Source organism: Vombatus ursinus, unplaced genomic scaffold, assembly GCF_900497805.2.
Source record: "Vombatus ursinus unplaced genomic scaffold, bare-nosed wombat genome assembly UNPS02000582.1, whole genome shotgun sequence".
In the NCBI taxonomy this organism is placed as follows: Eukaryota; Metazoa; Chordata; class Mammalia; order Diprotodontia; family Vombatidae; genus Vombatus; species Vombatus ursinus.
Genome location: NW_020940360.1, coordinates 13,386,435 through 13,406,581, shown reverse-complemented (window position 1 = coordinate 13,406,581; position 20,147 = coordinate 13,386,435). Strand labels below are relative to the sequence as shown.

The following is a 20,147-nucleotide window of genomic DNA, read 5'->3' as shown; positions in this document are numbered from 1 at the left end:
CAATAGACAGTGAAGGAATGGAGAGGTTTAAGATATTCATTCACTATTTATTGAGCATATATTATCTTACATACTCAATGAATACCTAGGGATTGATTGATTGAGAGAATTGAATTTGATGGTAGAGAGAGTAGTAATTTTAAGGCTAAGAGTAAAGTGGATAGTTGAGAGAATCCTGGAGATAATCCTATACACGTGAGTACTTATAAGATAGAAAAATAAAGAGGAAGTGAAAATGGAGCACATATATCTTCTGACTAAGTAATGAACAGTTCAGCACTAGTTTCCTCAGCACAAAGAGATGCCATGTAAGCTAAATCTCACACCCTGGCTTGTAGCCATTGCACCTAAATCATACCAGCCAGGATGTTCTTCTGACTGTAAAGAAAATGCAAACCAGGAAGGAAAGGGCACATCTGCCTTGCTGCTTTCTCCAGGACTGCTAGGAGAACTATTCTTTTGCATAAATAGGTTTGGGAGTTATGGGGTTGGGGGGGGTGGTATTGAACTGTGGTCTCATTGGTGTAGGGAATAACTGATGAGCAAATGCCTTCTACCAATGCAGGTCAGTGTCTTTTCTGCTTCTTAGTAGAGTTTACCTGGGGTATTGAGAAGTTAAGTGATTAGCCCAGGGTTTCAGAGCCAGTGTGTGGACTTGAATCCAGTCTGACTGACTTCAAGGCTGGCTTTCTATCCACTATACCACGCTACCTCTCAAATAAGCTTATGGATATGTATTCCAAAAACACTGGTTAAAGCAGAGCCAAATCCACCCAAGTGGAATCATAATGGGATGAGGGGCATTAGGGTAAGTGTTTATAAAATGTTTGAATTTCCTTAGATTAAAGGCATTGGACCAAATAAAAATGTTATTATTACAGGTGTGCCTCACCCTAGCAATAGATCTTTTTTCTGAAAAAGTCATATGTAATTTGTATTATACTTTTTACTAAGGGAACTTATTATTTAAAGAAATACTACAACAAGTCCTTTTATAAGGCAAGAAATCCTCTTAGATGCATCATTATTACCTAGTCTGCCTTTTTTTGGACCATCATGATTTTATCATTGCGTTTCCTTAGAATGGATGTACATCCGTTTTTTTGTTTAAGATGACGAGGATTGTTAGTAAATCAGTGACAGATGGTGACTGCCTGTGAATGAGCAAAAATAAAGGTATCCAGTTATACTTCTTACTTCAGAGAGCTACAAGCTTATCAGTGCAGTGTAATTTCCCTTCTGACATAGATCACAACCCTCTCCACATTTCATTAGAAGATTTCATGAACTTCTGTAGCCCAAAAATATTTATTACAAAGAGCAACCTTCTTATAAGAAGCCTCTCCAAATGTACCTAAGGGGGAGGGGGCGTCTCAATTGACAGTCTAGTAACTTGGTAGGGTCTGCCAGACATTTAAAGAATGCCAGGTCACTTCTGTGACACAGCAAGGCATCAGAGGGGGACTTTAATAGAAGATGCAACTGGACCATATGATGAAATGGTAAAAAGTAGCCATTAGTATCTGATTGTCAGAGGTCATTTAGACAGGAGTTATTAACCTTTTTTTTGTTTCATGGACCCCCTTGGACAGTTTAGTGAAGTCTGTGGACCCCTTCTCAGAATAATACTTTTAAATGCACAAAACAAAATACATAAAATTGCAAAGGAAACGTATTTTATTTAATTATAGTTATCAAAATATTTAAATATTGGGTCCCAAGTTACAAAGTCTTGATTTAGCAGAGTCCCTTTTTAGTCCTTGCTAATATTAGGTCATTACTAGATAGTAACAAAAACCAAATCCCTAGTGTCTAAGCTAAATTCTGAAATCATACTGGTGATATGTTTCAACAATTCATTCATTCGTCTAAGTGCCAATTAGCATTCATCTGCCCAGAAGACATTTATTCATTCAGCAGTGCGTGTACTTCAGAGTTATTTTGTTGCTGTTCAGTTCAATTCAACAAACACTTATTTGTCTCTGCCCTTAAGGAGCTTATATTCTGCATTTTTGTTAGCAAAAATCTTAATTAGTTCTTTGTTTTGGACTATTCATGTATATCTTTTGGAAAAAAATGAGGCTTCAAAACGTTGAAGAATGAATACTTTTTAAAAATCCTGTATCTTCTGTTAAAAAAAAATCCTAGCTGTATTTGCTACTGTGGGTGGACAAGGAACCTAATAAAGGAGAAGGATAAAGGTCTGTGATAGAAAATGTCTTTCCAGATAGTTTTCCTGAGCTTATTGTTGTAGCAAAGAATTAATGTGCTGATCAGCAGTTTTACCATTTGCTGCCTAGTTCATGCAGGACAGAGAAACCATGATGTCATCTTTCTTTGCCTCTCTCATTTTTTCTCCCACTAGTGTGTGTATGTGTGTGTATGTGTGTCTTTCCCAAACTCTGATTAACTAGAATAACTCTTATTTCTATTTTAGGGTGTGAACGGAATGTCTGTGGATGAGAAGACTGAATCCCCCATGTATGTGTATGAGTCAACAGTCCATTGTACCAATATCCTCCTGTGCCTCAATGACCAGCGGAAGAAGGATATTCTTTGTGATGTGACTTTGATTGTGGAAAGGAAAGAGTTCCGAGCCCACCGGGCTGTGTTGGCAGCATGCAGTGAATACTTCTGGCAAGCTCTGGTAGGGCAGACGAAACATGACTTGGTTGTCAGCCTGCCTGAGGAGGTACGGTATTTTTATTTGTTACAGTTGATGATGGTGACCAGTCAAATGATTGATAATGTTGATTTGTGTGCATGCTTTAATTTGTATGCATGCTGAATTGTCCACCAAGTAGCATACTGTATCCATCTCATAGACTTATGATCTAAGTCCTACACATAGTAGGAGTGGGGCACGTAAGTCTCTGTGGTATGGTTATGAACAAATCACTTCTATGTGGCTTACAGCCCCTTACTGTGTTCACTTAACCCTCTGGTTATGAGTATGCCAGTCCAAGGATGGTACAGCTCTTGTGGGATTTGAATCAATGACTGTTGCTATGATTTTTCAGTTTCATTGGGCTTAAGGATTGCTGGATTTCCCTTGAGAGTGAAGGAACGAAAGTGTTCACAAGACCTTCCTTTGGGGGGCTGGGAGGAGAGAGGGAGTAATAAAAACAACCCATCTTTTGACAGTTGCTGTAACAAAAGCTCTCAAATGAGTAAGCTTGCCTTGTTTGCCATTATTGAAAATATCTTATAAGAACTTAGTTCATTCCTTTCTGTGGCTGCACCTGGTAGGTCTGTGCTAGTGGGACGCTTAGGTGGCCTTGCAGGTTTTGATCTAGAGATTTATTTTAGTGGTTCTTGTTGAGCTTTAGGACCTTCTAGGATAAGCTGCCCCAATGGAAGGCCATGAAGTCCACTGATCCTTTAAACTATATTTCCCCTAATTTCCTATCTTGTGTACAGCTACTTGAATCCTTCCCTGCCCATCATCCTGATTTCTCTTTCCTAATGTGGATCATTTTTAGGCCTTTTGTTCAGGTTGAAAAAAGCCCATGGGGACCAGAGAAGGAAGATAAACATAGTAATGCTAGACATTGCATCAAATGGCTTCCCACTGGCTTTCTCACGCCTCCAAAGGAAACCCCTTCACCTGTAGTACAATTCGAATTTTTCTTTCAAACCTTGTCCTGACCATAACTTAAACAAAGTACTCTACATTCCCAAAACAAATGATTTTACTACCAACTAACAGTGTAGTGGCAAAGAGTTTTAAAATAGCAAATGCATGAACATCCAGGATTTTTATATTAATAACTTTTTAGGTCAATTCTTTGGGGGTACTTCATTATCAATGCTTAGACATCTCTGTCTGCTAGATAAGAAGTCTAGTACCCATTTGTCACATGGGTCAGCTCAATCAGTTGTAAAAATTACGATTTTTGAGGGGACATATAAGCAATTGGTGAGGAATAGGAATAAGACTTGGGAGCCTTTATTTTTCTGTTCTGAACTGGCAGAAAATATTCTGCATTAAATCAAATTCTACCCCAATTTCTCCCACTAAAATGCTTCATTTTGAACAATTCTAAACATTGTCTCAACTTTATAGTGTGAGATTTTACTGTAAACCTTTTACTTAGAAAGGTCTAACAGGTATGGTACAAACTGAAGATTTCTAGGTAAGTAAGTATTGCTAAATATACTACATACATATTGCCAATTTTCAAAGAATTAAAATACAGTGAAATATATTTATCAGGAGAATTATTCTAAGCACTTTCAGTCTTATAATGCCTCTAGGTCATTAGTTATCACTGTATGGTGATCTTGATGAGAAAGGGTGTGACATATGCAAGGAGTCTCCTTTTTGATCAAATCCCTGGTAACAGTTTATTTAGAGGAAACAAGGTAGCTCACTAGACCTAGTGTCAGCGAGACTCGAGTTCAAATCCAGTTTCAGGCATACTAGCTGTGTGACCCTAGGCAAATTATTAAACCCCTGTCTGCTTCAGTATCCTCATCTGTAAAAATGAGAGTAATAATAACATATACCTCCCAGAATTATGAGGATAAAATGAGATAATATTTGTAACATGCTTTGCAAATCTTAAAGCATTATGTAAATGCTAGCTATTATTCCTATTACTCTAATTTGCTTGTCATTCGTCTCTTCTTACATAGACAGGATAACACTACCCACAAAAAGTCCTACTGTTTTAATTTTCTGGCTATTTATATTCCAGATAAAAAGTCAACAGGACTGTATTGATTTTTATCTCTTCTAGACATGTGTAAAATGATCAATGGGCCTCGTATGATCTCTACCTTCTGTATTATTTCTAGCATTCCAGTTAGTGCATAGGTGAAACTTTCTGCTCAGTACTTTATAATTACTTCATTTTACTGAGGGATAAAGATAAATTAAGTATGGTCATACTCCCCAACTTTTAATATCAAATCAGTTTAGGGCAGTTCTCAGAAGTGGGTTTTTTTGTTGTTGTTGTTATTTCTAATGACACTTGAATAGCCACAACACACAGGTTAAAATCCCACGGATGACTGTGATGTTATTGTCTTGCTTGTTCCCATCAACAACTTCACAATTTTTTAAAGTGGTAAATAAAGCATAACTAAAACAGCCTCAAACACATATATCTGGCTGCTGCTTCCCAAGACTTTCTGACATTTAATAGGGAAATAATCTCATGGAAGAAAAATAAACACATACCTGATTAAAACTACATGTACCCGGTCAGATTGCCCAGTTCCCAGCAACCTGTGGCACTGACCCATGATTATTCATTTATCTGCATATCCTTTGACTGCCTGAAAGTTTGCAGGGAGTTTCAGAATGGTAGCAAATCTTACATACTCCATTCCAACCTTGGGCTCCCAGTCTTCTTCTTTAGCCTCCTCTGTTCTTGCTTTTATAATATCCTACCCTGAAAAATCTGATTGCTGGGAGATCAGCAGCTTACCTCCCTGAAAACCATAGGTATATACAACAAGAAAATCCCTGTCCACTATTTTATGAAGAGACTTTTTTTCAAATCTGTTTTATAAAAAGGCTTTTCCCTTTCGAAAACAACAGCAAAAAGATAGCAAGAGATACCCACTATTCCCAGAGTCTGTTGAGGCTAGAACTCTTGGGATCTTCCCTGGCATTAGACAATAGAATCCTTGGTAAGCTGCATCCCAATAAATAGCAGCCCAAGACTGCTCAAAAGACAGGTAAAGAAGTGTTAAATGGCCAATATTTACATGGACTATTAAAAGTTTCTAGCTTAATACAAACACAGAACTTTCAAAAATGATTCCTGTGTGTTAGCTCGCATTTATATGGCACTTTGAGATTTACAAAGCGCTTTACATATATTATCTCTTATATCTTGCTCATATGCCTTCTGCCACTGTATACTTTCCCCCGTGTCTCACGGGATGAGGCAGCCTTACTCCTTACAAAGGCTAACTCCTCTGCTTGCTCAAATGATTCCATCCCATCTCATCTCCTTCAACATATTGCCCTTTCTATCATCCACACTCCAGCAGTTATTTTCAGTCTCTGTCTAATGGCCAATTCCCTACTGCTTACGAGATGCCAATGTCTACCCCATCCTCAAAAAAAACCTTACTTGATTCTTTCCATCCCCTAACTGTTGCGCTATATCTTTACTTCCCTTGTGGCTAAACTCCTTGAAAAGGCTGCCTGTGATAGGTACCTTCACTTTCTCCTCTCATTGTCATCTCATCTCCTTATGATCTGTCTTCTGACCTTATCTTTTCACCAAAACTGCTCTTTCCAAAGTTACCAGTGATTCTCTTAGTTGCCAAATCCAGTGGCCTTTTCTCGATCCTCATTTTCCTCGACCTCTCTGCAACCTTTGACAGTGTTGATAATTCTCTCCTCCTTGATACTCTGTTCTCCCTGGGTTTTTACTCTCTCCTTGTTCTCCTTCTACTTGTCTGTCCACTTTTTCTCAGTCTCCTTTTCTGTATACGCATCCAGATCACACCCTGTAATCGTAAGTGTCCCACAAGGTTCTGTCCTGGGTCCTCTTCTCTTCTTCCTCTTATCTTCTCTGTCCCATGGATTTAATTACAGTCTCTCTGCCAATGCCTCTAATCTGCACCGGCTTCTCTCTTGACCTCCAGTCTCTCCTCAACAACTGCCTTTCAAACATCTCAAACTGGATATCCAGTAGACATCTTAAACTCAACATGTCTAAAACTGGACTTATTATCTTTCACCCTAAACCCTCCCCACCTTCTACCTTCCCTATTATTATAGAGAAATGCTATCTTCCCGGGCCCTCAGGCTTGCAATCCAGATGTCATCCTTGACTCCTCACTGTATCTAGTCTGTAATCCAGGCTAATCTATTTCACCCTTCTCTCTGTTTCTTGTACAATACACCCCCTTCTCTCCTCTGACACTGCCACCACTGTGTAGCAGGCCTTCATCAAATTACACCTGATTATTGTAAGAGTCTGCTAATGAGTCCACCTACCTCAAGCCTCTCCCCCCTCCCACTTGATTTTTGCACCCCTTTATCTTAATCAGGTAAACTATTTTGGAAAACAAGACTCCATGATAACCATGCTAAATAGCACTTTTCCTGGTTTCAAAGAAAAGCATGGAAGAGAATTGTTCAAGACAGATTCTGCCAGGAAATTTTATTTTTTCAAAAGGAACTCAGTGGACAAACCATCCAATAAATAACTCCCTCAGATGTACTTCTGTGTATATAATCCTCCTTGCAGAAAGTAGTCTTGGCTGCACTTTACAATTTTAGATGGAGCAACAACTTAGCCTTGGCTATGGGTCAATAGAGGTCTTCTTCTGGATGTCAACCATAGGAGGAAAAGTGTAATCATAGACCAATGTTCCTCAGTTTCTAAGACATAGAGAGCAGCAGTTTTAATGGAGTTCTTTAGAGAAATGTGACATATAAGCCTCTACATGCAAATCTCCTTCAAAAATAAGGAAGATATTTGGTCTCTTCATAAAGAAACTATACTCTATGTTTATAACATTTTTAAAAGTAATATGCCAACAGTTAGCAGGCTATGCCATGGTTCCAGTGAAGAATTATACAAGAAAAACAACATAAAGGCTGTCATTACATTTTTTATAAATGGAAGAAAAAAGATAGGCTAGTCATGTGTCAAGAGTGATGAGTGGACAGCCCAGTTGCTCCACTGATATCTAGAGGAAGGCCCCATGTATGTTGAGTGAACTCCCTGTGAAGGATCAATCAATTAATCAACATGTATTTTAGTGATTACTACGTAACAGGCACTGCACTGAGACTGTATACCAGTCCCTGTCCTCAAAGAACTTACATTCTAATGGGGCAGATAACATGTATAAATAATAGCATACAAGATAAATATAGAGTAAACGGAAGGCAACCTTAGAGGCGATAGAAGAGTAATTGGGGAGACCAGGAAAGAACTCTTAGACGAAGCCAGGGATTTAGAGTTGGAAATGAGAAAGGATAACATTCCAGGAATGGGGAACAACCAGTGCAAACTCCCTGAGATTTATGAGAGCACATCTGTGATAACCACGCAGGATATTCAAGCAAAAATAGGTTGCAAGTTGCATTATTGGGAGGAGTATCAACATTAGTGAGATCACAGATCCATCAAAGGACAAAAGCACCCAAGGCTCTGACCCATTCCAGGGATGTGTCAGAGCCAACTCTGACAGGCCAGTTGTTAAATTTTCAGTGTAGTGTCTACAACTCAGGAATCAGCAACAAAAAAAGGGGTGGGGAGAGAGGGAGTTAATAATGAAGATTGAACATAAAAAGTGTGTGATGGGTACTTTTTTGTGGAGGGTTTGTTGTTAAACATTTACCTTCACACCTCTACCCCTATCCGTCTGGAGTGCTTGGACAGTAGTGCTTGATAACGCCCGCAGTAGAAGATGGGAGATTCACACCAGGGCTGAGAAGAGGAGGACAAGTTGGTTAGCTACAGCTGGGCCCTTATACCGTCTTATGTACCTTGTCACGGGTGGCCAGTGACAGCCTATGCATTTAACATCTGGGAACAGAGCCCTTTTTTTCCAACAGAAAGAGCAGCTGACTCAGGAAACATCACTAAGATTCAGTTGAGGTTACGCAGTTTTAAGTTTTTAGCTGAAGTACTATAAGGAAGAAAGAAGTGGAAGTAGCTAGAATAAATAATATACATCTAACCTAAGTGATTTTTAAAATGTGCTTCTAAAAAACATAATTCTTACTAAAGAAACATACTTGAATAACACTGTGGAAACAATTTTGAAAGACTGAAGAACTCTTATCAAAACAATGACCATTCATGATTCCATGTAAAGTATATTATGTACATAGAGAGGTAATGTGTTCAAGGTACAGGATGAGACTTTTTTAACATGGTCAGTGTAGGAATTTGTTTTTCTTGTCTATGCATATTATTTTTCTAAATTTTTATTACTGTTATTTTATTTTACTTATTTTAATTAATTTTTCTAATTATTTTTCTGCTGCTCTCTGTGACTTAGAAAACAATGTGCATTGTTTTTCTCTTTTTTTTCTTAATGCTGTGGCAGAGGATGGGAAGAAAGGAATCCATTTTTGTTCATTGAAAAATATTATTTAAAAAAAAAGGTATTTGTGACTAATCTAAATTGTGGGCCATAAGAGAACATTAATTACTGTAACACATGGCTCCCAACAAGGGCTGTTAACCACATAAACTGAATAATCTGGAAGCCTTTAAAGGAAAGAGAGCTTAGGCATCATCTTTCCAGGGGATAGATAGGAAGGCTGATCAGATTCTCATTTGAAGTTTGTGCCAGCATTTGATGCCAGAGAAAATGCTCAATGACAACAAAGCTGAGGAGTCCCATCACAGAACCTGTGTGATCATTAGAACAGACAGATAGGTGTGAAGGGGAAGGCAGGGCTTGGGATGATACAGAGTTTTGGTTACACAGTATCAAGGCCCACAGAATGATCGCCTACCTTCTTTTTCTCCCCTGTCTTGATGTGGACCTAATCCTCTCCTGAGGAAGGTACCTTTCTCCCTCATCCTAACCTAGGTAGGATTCAGCGTTCAGAAGTGTGCTTCATGCAAGCAGAGGATTCGGGGAGAAGGAAGAAATGTTGGGCCAAGGAAGTAGGTTGCATGAAGGAAAGGAAAGGAAAGACCTGGGAGAGGAAAGGATTAATAATTTGGGAGGGTAATGGGTATAACATTTGTAGTTTCTGCAAACAAGACCTCTTAGTTTATGGCCACAGGCCTTTGAAGAGGCATGGATGGAAAGAATGAGATTTCCCTGAGGCTTGCCAGCTTCAAGAATCTGAGAATCACTAGGTATTATTGAATAGTCCAAACACAGATTTTGGGAAATACAGGCCATAACATACCCCTTCTGCTTCTACTTTAAGACATTAAGAAAGTTGCTTTGTGTACCTGTATAGGCCCTAGTTTTTCTTATGGATATGAAAAAGTAATAATGCTAATTGCCAGCCACACCAGGTGGGCTGTGGTAAGGATGGATGAGGTATTATCTGTGCTTTCTGTTAAATCTTTCAAAAAGTGAATGCTGTATAAACGTGGACATTATTGCTGTCAGAAAGGAGCCCAACCCTCACTGCTGAAATACGTTTTACAAAGAATTCCTCATTAACATCTATGGTATAGATTTTCAAGACCCACTAATGAGATTGGACTGTGTATTTTTTTTAAAAAGCAAATATTTAGGATTCAGAATATGTCAGGTAACTAGCCATGGAATACCTACTAAGAAGTTGGTAAGTTCCTGTTGATAGTTTGGAAATATCTAAATAATAGCTAACATTAATATAGCTCTTTCAAAATTTACAAATTTTTTTTTGTTTTGTTTTGCTCTGTACAAATATCTCATTTGATCTTCACAACAACCCTAGTAAGTAGTATTGCTATCCTCATTTTACAGATTAGTAAATTGAGGTAGGCAAAGGTTAAGTGACTTCCCTGAGGCCATGAAACTGGTAAATGTCTGAGGCTGGATTTGAACTCAGGTTTTCCTGAGTATTCTATCAGTATTCTATCTGCAAAAGTAACTTCCAAGACTCTGACTTGGCCTTCAGAGTCTAAATAGGTGTACAGTGAAATGAAGCCATGTAAAATGAGAACAAATGCTCTTATAATTTGACTTTCAGTATGGTGTTATTTGGGAAGGAGAGAATAATGTACCAGGTGAAAAAATAATCCAAGCAGTAGTTAATTTTGAAACTGAAATATGTAAGCTGTTTGAAAACCCTTCATTTTGAAATACCAGAGCCATTAAGGCCTATTTAAAGAAAGTGCTGAAGAATTGCCTTCCTCTTTTAGCAGTTGGGAGAGAGTATATGTGAACCTGAGATACTTGTGCACGTGAACAAGTGAATTTGGGTTTGTTTGGAGTTTTTTCAGTGACCTGATTTCAAAACCATTTTTTAAAGCCAACATGGTCAATGTTATATGTGTATGTGCTGCTCAGTGTTTCAACCTCATGTGATATGAACTAGCGATAACATTTAACTTTTAAAAATGGATTTATATGAAAAAAGCTGACGTTAGAAAATTACTTGTCTGTTTTTGCAATTATTAATTAATTTGTTTCAGTTTGTGTTTAGCCATCATTTTCACTTATATGTTGGGTAGGGGGAAATGACATTTGTATTTTACTTCCCTCTCATACTTCTTTTGTGTAATTTCTTAGCCACTTCAATTGAAATTATTAATAGTCTTCTAAACAAAGTTCAAGGCTGCAAAGTCCTCATTTGACCAGTATTCATAACTATTATTTTGTTTTATTCAATCATAGAATTCTTGCCTTTTAACAAGATGCTTAATTAAACTTTTAATTCATGATAAGTTAAATAGCACTTGGGAGAGTTTTTTTTTTTTAATGGTTTCCACTTCCCATTCAGATCACACAAAAAAAAGGTGTGATAGAAAGGCATACATGGCTGTCGGCCAGGGTGTTGTAGGTCATGCCAATATTAACTGGCAGCAGGCCATTATCCAATTAACACTGCTTCATCGTTGCAAGTAATAGCTCTTGAGTAGATGATTGAGTCATTCATGGTATAGTGGTACTTTACTTGAGAAAGAGCCAGTACTTCTTAGAATAGGTTTCTTATTCACTGTTATTACCTGCCCTACTTTGCCAATAAAAGCACAAGACCATTTAATCCAAATCTTGAGTCTAGAAGCTGATGGAAGAGAAACATTGATTATATATCTCATTTATCTTTTACTTCCTGAAAACTGAGATTTCAGTTAAAGGGGGAGGAAAAGGGGAGAGAGGAGCTGAAATACAGAAACATTACAAATGCCCAGCTAAATATCCAAAGTCAAGGCCAAAATAAGTTGGTTTTTATATTCATTCTCTCTCTCTCTCTCCTCTCTCCCTTTCTCTCTCTCTCTGTCTCTCTGTGTGTCTCTCTCTCCCTCCCTCTCTCTCTCCCCCTCTCCCTTTCCTTTTCCTGATTCTGTCCCTCTTCCTGTCTCCCTCCCCCCCCCTTGTTCCACCCACAAATTCCTGGAGACCAAAGAAGTTGCCTAATAACCTAATGAGATTCAAATTCCATTAAAGAACTTGGAATATCTCCAAATTCCTCCAGGCTGCAGGTCCATTGTTAGAGTTTTTCATGACATTTCTGGGTGTGTAGTTGTAATAAGTAAAGAGCTTTTGAAAGAAATTCACTGTATGGTAAGAACACCTGGAATTGCTGAAAAAGCTTTGGGGAACTCTTTTCCTCAGTGCACAGCAAAAACTCATAGTCTTAGAGATTTTCCTGGGGCACTGAGAGGCAGAATATAAATCCATGTCTTCATGATCATGAGACCAAACCTCTGTCCACTATGCCAATATACCTCTGAGAACATGTAACCCAAGATTACTCAATCAAGTATTTTTCAATAAAATAGATCCTATCTAAGCATTGGAAGGGTATGGTCGTCTAGCCACGTTAGCAATTGCAAACGTATGGTAATTAAAATTGAAATATCAGGCACTAAATGTTATAAATAGTTCTGATTTGTTTGAATTTTTTTAATGGGTCACTTAATAGTCAGAGGTTTGGAAATTTGGTGGTTTTGTTTGGAGATTTTTAAGTGGATTGATTACATGATAACATTCAGTGTCTTCATTTCTTATTCTCTATCATCTTACTTTTCCATTAATATGATATATTCAATACAATTCATCACCTTGACATAAGCCCCTGAAATCTGTCTACTCTCTTCCTAAGTGACATCGGCTCTTCCTCCAAGATTTTAAATGACTACAAAAAGAACTGGATGCTCAAAGATGGACTTGGGTTTCTAGGCTGGCAAAAAGCTGTGTGTTAGAAAGTTAATGCATTCAACACCCTGGGTGGGATGGAGCCAGGCATCCAACATGAGCACATTTCTTGACTGGCAGCAGAGAGAAATACTGGCAGCTGTTCCCATCCAAGCTAAGAAGAAACCAGCCGAGATTTAAAAAAAAAAATCTGGTATTTAGCCAACGTAAGGATGACTTGGTTTAGAAGAAAATCAAAGAAAGGATACAGGAGGTCAACAATTACAGGCCTCCGACTGGTTAAAACAAACAGCTGTCCTAGGTTTTTTTAATACCTCTTGTTTAAAAAAAAAGAAAAGAAAAGAAATGCTCTTTTTCCTCTTTCGCCTTTCCTCATATCATCCCCTTTGTTTTCACTTCCCCTGTTTCATCGACTATTTCTTATTTTTGCTTTACTTATTTGATTTCCTGATCCTTTTTTTCTTTCATATGCAAAACCAAAAGATATTCTTCCTTGTAAAAACTCCACGTAGATTATATCCCTTACAAGAAATGAAAAGAATGGAATAGGTCTCTGCTAACTATCTGTTGAGTCTTATGGATATGAAGCAGGTCAAACTGGAATATATATTTATATATAACTTAATAAGATAAATCCATGGAGATTTTTTGAAGCCTTGCTTTAGTTGTTATCTAGACCAAGATGGAACCAGGATCTTTTGCTATCTTTTACTGGAAAAGGGCAGGCGAGCCAAGAAAATCGGCCTAAGGTAATGTGTAAAGAGCTGATAGAAGCTAGTAGCCCCCAAAGACTGTGACTATTTAAAAATGCATATTCAGTTATAAGAACTCTTCTCATTTGTATGTAATTCTTCCTTTTACCTTCAACTTCTATCGCTAGGTAAGTAGGCCCAGCTCCTTTTTTTTCCCCTCTCGTCAATGGTTCTTCTTTTGCTTTGAAAGAGGTTGTAGGAATACTCTTTTGCTTTGGATGTTTGCCCAAGGAAACAGAAGCAGTCATCCCTTCTTCCAATTCACACCACAACCACCCTAGTTTAGACCCTGTTGCCTCTTGCATGCGTTATTGGAAACAGCCTCCTTATTGAGCTCCCTGAATCCAGCCTCTTCTACTTGCCTGTTCATTCTCCGCAGAGCTGGCAAATTGATATTTCTGAAGCACCAATATAACCATGACAGTCCCCTGCTCAGGAAGATTCAGTGGCTCCCAGCTGCCTTTAGGACAAAAATCCCCATGCCAGAAATGCTTTCCATCATGTCATCTGCCTCTTGGAGCCTTTAGTTTCCCGTAAGGTTAAGCTCAAAGAAGGTCATCTCCTACAAGACAAGTCCCACTGGTTAGTGCTCCACCCACCCCACCTCCAAATTTTTTTTTTATCTTGCCTGTGTGTCATATTCATTTATCTGTCCATTTTTTTTTCCCAGCAGAAGGTAAGCTTTTTAAGGGCAAGGGCTGTTTTGTTTTTGTCTTTTTAATCTCTGTCTCCTAACGGTACCTACAGATGGTAAGCACTTAATAAATGCCTATTGAGCTGTGTTGAATTTCAAATTCTGTTGAATTGTGAATCACCAGATGAATTGTGAACAACAAATAGAAAGGTATGAATCTGCACACTGGCCAAGAAAGGAGACTCATCGTGAGAGACAGCAAAGGAGATGAGAGTGAGTGAAGTGTAAGCCCACATAGGAGTTGCATACATTTTTAGAAAGCAGTAGAGTTTCTAGGGTGATAATGGGCAAAAATCCATCAAATATTCGAGCTGCGCCAGCTGAGGAATTTGAAATTTATGTCAAGAGCTTCAAATGCTATTATTTATGGGCTGTAAGAGAAGATGTTGACTAGCCATTCTCTTTTCTTCATCGAGGACAGACACAAGAGCAAACAGACCCACAGCTAAAGCATAAAGGGATTTGAAATGGGATTTTGTAACAAAAAGATTTGATAAACCCTAGAAGAGGATACTAAGGAAAGCTATGGAATTCTCTCTACTGGGTACATTTAAAAATAGAGTAAGTCGTCATCTCACCTGGATGATTTCAATGCAGACCTTTATAGAGGCACAGATATGAGCTACTAGGTTCTTGTCCAGTCAATTAGCAGTTTTTTAAATCACTTCCTATTTACAAATCCCTGTACTGTGTGCACTGCAAACAGCAATGAAATGCAGTCACTGCCTTCAAGAAGGTTGTAATTTAGTTCAGCAAAAATTTGTCAACAGATTGGATATGGAGGGGGAAGGTGAGTGAGGAGTCATGAGGATATAGCCAAGATAGTGAACTAAGGAAGTTGGAAGGGTGATGGGGCTTCTGGCAGAAATAGGAAAGTTTGGAAATGGGGTGGGATGGTTTTCGGGGGAAAGATAATGATTTCAGTTTTGGACGTGTCACCCCACCCCACCTCACTACATCTCATACCCCTTAACCAATAAACTCCAATGTCTCCCTGTTAACTCCAGGATCTCTGTTTGGCATTTAAAGCTCCTTATACCCTGATCCCTTTGTAAATTTAAAGGCTTCCTACACTTTACTCCCCTTCCCATGTTTTACAATCCAGCAACACTCTTCTGCTTGCTGTTCCTAAAACATAACATCTCCCTTCCTCACCTCTGCATCTCTGACTTTCTTCAGGACTCAGCTCAAATCTGACCTTCAGCAAGGCCTTTTTCAAAGTGCCCCCGCGCCCCCGCAGCTGCTGGTGATTTCTCCTCTGAGGTTAGCTTCCATCTCTTCTGAATCTATCTTGTATGTACCTATCTTATTTACATATTGTCTACCCCATTAGAATGTGAGTTCCTTGCTGTCTGGTCCAACCATTCTGAAAAGCAATTTGGAACTATGCCCAAAAAGCTATTAAATTATACATGCCCTTTGATCCATTGATACCGCCACTAGGTCTATGCCCCAAAGAGAACAAAGAAAAGAGGAAAGGACCTGTATGTACAAAAATACTTATGGCAGCTCTTTTTGTTGTATCAAAAATTGGAAATTGAGGGAGTACCCATCAGTTAGGGGATGGCTAAACAAGTTATGGTATATGAATGAAATGGAATACTATTGTGCTATAAGAAATTACAAAGGAGATGGTTTAAAAAAAAACCTGAGAAGACTTATATGAAATTATGCAGAATGAAGTGAGTGGAACCAAGAGAACGATTTATACAAGAGCATTGAAAGACATAGGAACTCTAATCAATACAATGAGCAATCACAATTCTAGAGGGCTATTCACCTCCAGAAAGAAAACTAATGGCCTTGGAGTATGGATTAGAGTATGTTTTTTTTTTTCTCTTTTCCTTTGTACCTTTCTTTCTTTGTTCTTTCCTTCTTTTTGTTTGAGTGTGTGTGTGTGTGTGTGTGTGTGTGTGTGTGTGTGTGTGTAATTTTCTTGCCTTCTCAATGGGTGGGAGAGGGGAGGGGAGGGTAGAGCAAGAATTCAGAACTGAAAATAAAATAACATTGAGTTTAAAAAAAGAATGTGAGCTCCTTGAAGGCAAGTACTGTTTTCACCTTTCTTTGTATTTCTAGACCTTAGCATAGTGGCTGGCATGTAGTTAGCATTTAATAAATGCTTGCAGACTTGACTTGAACCCCCAAGGTCAGAATAAGAGTGAAAAAGCAGGTTCACGAGTGTGCTAGTGGAATTATGAGAGATTGTGATCACAAAGGGGAATTTCAGAGTTCGTGATCTTAGCAGTAGGATAGTTTCATGTGATGGTGAGGTCTTAGGTGTGACACCTCTGTGGGTGACTGAGATAGAATGGAAATGGCAGTGATGGGAACTGAAGAGGTTGGTGAACTGGGAAAACAAGGTGTTAGAAAAGCTATCAGTGTAAATACTCAAGTCACTAGAGATAATGGCAGGGGGAGGGCTGGACACAAAGAAAGTTCTATCTGATTAGGGAACTTGACAGATATTTAGAAGAGTAAATACAAAAGTAAATAGAAATAATACCAAATAATTTCAAGAGGCAAATAACACTAACAACTTGGGCGGGGAAGGGGTAATCTAATTTCCTTTTCTTCGTTCTCATCCTTCTTGGCATTTCTGCAGCCTTTGACAGTGTGGATCACCCTCTTCTCTTGAATGCATTCTTCTGTCTAGTTTTTTGTGACATTGCTCTGTCCTGATTTTCTTAAGTGTCTGACCTTTCCTTCTAAGGTTCCTTTGCTGCATCTTTATCCACATCAAGCCCACTAACCATGGATGACTTCCAAGGCTCTGTTCAAGACCCTCTTCTCCCACTGTATTATCTCATTTGGTGATCAGCTCCCTGGGGTTCTGTTACCATTCTATGCAGATGATTCCCATATCTGTATATCCAGCCCTACTCTGTTTGCTGAGATCCAGTCTCAAATCACTAACTTCCTCTTGGACATCTTGAACTAGATGTCCCATAGACATCCCAAACGTAACTCATCCAAGACAGAACTCATTGTCTTTCCCAAAACCTTCCCCTTTTCTGAACTTCCTTATTACTGTCAAGGGCACCGTCATCCTCCCAAATCATCCGTGCTCACAGCCTCAGTGTCATGCTTCATCCCCCATTCACACTCACTCCCCATATACAGTCTATATGTTATCCAAACTTCTTGTTTCTACCCTCACATTTCTCACACGTATCCCCTTCTCTGCACGACACAGCTGCCATCCTGGTGCAGGCCCTCCTCATCTCATGCCTGGACTATTGCAATAACCTTCTGGTTGTTCTCCTTGCCTCAGCTCCTTCCCCACTCCCATCCATCCTCCTCTCAGATGCCAAGGTGATTTTCCAAAAGGGTAGGTCAGACCATACACAGCTTGCCTCCTTCCTACATTTGCAGTCTTTTACTCTCTACTCCTCTTCATGTGCTCCGCAGTCCAGCAACACCATCCTTCCTGCTGTTACTTGCAAATGACTCTCTATCCTCCTGACTGTGCTTTTTCACCTACTGTTTCCCATGCCTGGAATGTTCTCCTTCCTCATCTCTGCCCCCTGACTTCCCTGGATTCCTTCAAGACTCAGTTCAAATCCTTCTGTATGAGGCCTTTCCTATCTCCACCCCTTATCCTCAACTATTAGGGCCTCCCCTCGGAGATTAGGAACCAATAAATGCACTTACACTGTATCTATTTTAAGTGCATAACTGTGTTTTGGTTGGGGTTTTTTACCCATTTTTCTCCTGTTAGTATGTGAGCTTCTTTAGGGCAAGAAACATGGTTTTTTTTTCCTTTCTTTCTTTGCATATCCACAGTGCCTAGAACAGGGGTGGGGAACCTGCAGCCTCAAGGCCATGTAGAGTCCTGTAGGTCCTCAAGTGTGGCCCTTTGACTGAATCCAAACTTCACAGAACAAATCAGGATTTGGGGGATTTTAGAAAAAGATCAGGATTTGTTCTGTGAAGTTTGGATTCAGTCAAGGGGCCTCACTTGAGGACCTAGAGGACCACATGTGGCCTCAAGGCCGCAGGTTCCTCACCCTGGCCTAGAACATAATAATTACTTAAAAATGCTTGCTTAGTGACTAAATTCTAGACATAGGTGACCTCTGTTCAAAGGCATGGAGGTGGAAAATGGGATGTTTTACATAGGAAACAGCTACCTAGCCTATGTGAGAGAAGTAATGTGAAATAAAGACTAGAAAGGTAGATGGAAGCCAGATTGTGAAAGGCTTTAAATGCTGGTCTCAGGACTTCATATTTTATCCTAGAAACAAAAGGGAGCCATTGACAGTTTTGTTTGTTTTTTTGGGGTTTTTTTGTTTTTTTGGAGAGTGATGACGTGGTCAAATCTGTGTTTTAGGAATAACGGTTTGATAACTAAAAGATGGAATGGAAGGGGAAGAGACTAGAAACAGAGACAAATTAGTAGATTATTGAAATAGACCAGCCCAAATGTGATGAGAAACTGCCTAGGGGAGAGGCTGGGTGAGTGGAGAGAAAGTAACAGATGCAAGAAACGGGGAAGTAGAATGAACAAGACTTAGTACCTAACAAGAAAGGGAGAAGTGAAGGTGAGGGAAGAGTCAGAGATGACTCCAATATTGCTGATGTTGGTGGCTAGAAGAATGGTGCTGCCCTCATCAGAAATGGAAAGCTTTGGTAGATGGCTAGATTTGGGCAGAAATATATTGCATTCAGTTTTGGACATTTTGAGTTTGAAGTGCTGATGGGGACCTCCAGGTATAGATAGAGCACAGGAGAGAGGTTAGAGCTAGATGTATATATTTGTATGCCATCTGCACAGACCTAATGACTGAACCTAAGGGAACTAACGATGTCACCAAGAAAGAGGGGATCCTAACAAGAGAAGAGAACCAAGTTCAGAACCCTGGAAGATGCCAACATGAGGCAGACTGTGAAGGAATGATCCATATAGGTAGGAGCAGAAGCAAGAAAGTGCAGCGTCATAGAAGCCAAGGGAGGAGAGAGTCTTCAGGAGTAAGGAGTGGTCAAAAATATCAAAAGCTACAGAAGAGTCAAGTAAAATGAGAACCAAGAAAAGGTCATTGGATTTGGTAGTTGATGATCTAATGGCCAACCCTAGAGAGAGCATTTTCAGTAGAGTAGTGTGATCAGTCTGCAAGAAATTGAAAAGTGAGTTGAAGATGAAATGGAGACATGTATATAGACATCTTTCCCAAGGGTTTTCTTATAGAACAAGCAGTGAGATGTGCTGGATAGAGGCTAGACTTAGAATTAGGAAACCTAAGTTCAAACACTACCTCAGACACTTAAGATGTGACTCTGGGCAAGTCACTAAATCTGCTTCAGTTTCCTATTTTGTTAAGGAAGGGAGTCTCTGCAGTCCCCTACTCCTCTAAACCTATGAAATTATAATTCTATTATCCTATAAAAAACAAAGGGTAATAATTTGAGAGGATAGCAAAGTCAAGTGAAGGGGTTTTTTTAATTTTTTTTAAGGCTGTTGGTTGGTCATAGGGAAAGAGTCAGTGGGTAAGGCAAGATTGAAGGTGAAAAATAGAGAGTAATCGGGGGGACAACTCCCAGAAGAAATGGGTGAGATTAGGGTCAAGAGCACAGGTGGAGGTATTGGTTTTAGCAAGGACCACCTCCTCATCAGAGTCTGGAGCAAAGACAGAATGAGATATGATAATGAGTTTGAGATACAGCATAGGAAAGATGAAAAAGCTCATAATCAATAGTTTCTGTTTCTCATTAAAGTAGGGGGTGATGTCCTTTGAGGGGGAAAGGAAAAAGTTGTGGTACAAGAAATTTGAAAAGAAAGAAGGTGTAAAATAACCATTGTGAAAATTGTGATAGGGCCAAGAAGAGAATAAAAGGATCACCATGCAGTCACACTGGTCCAGTCAAAATTAGATAACGCAAATTCGTAGTAAACCAGTCTGTGTGGTTACATGACTTTCTGCAGGAGGATTCAGCAGCACATG

General features: G+C 39.2%; 1 protein-coding gene across 4 annotated transcripts in view; it reads left to right on the top strand.

Moving 5' to 3' along the window:
• The window catches only part of BACH2 (BTB domain and CNC homolog 2), a 407,704-nt gene that overhangs the window by 313,838 nt on the left and 73,719 nt on the right, over nt 1-20,147 (top strand). For all 4 annotated transcript variants that reach the window (XM_027856822.1, XM_027856841.1, XM_027856832.1 and 1 more), the window contains one exon: nt 2,438-2,692. In XM_027856822.1, the coding sequence (XP_027712623.1) occupies nt 2,438-2,692 (255 nt within the window). The remainder of the gene's footprint in view (nt 1-2,437; nt 2,693-20,147) is intronic.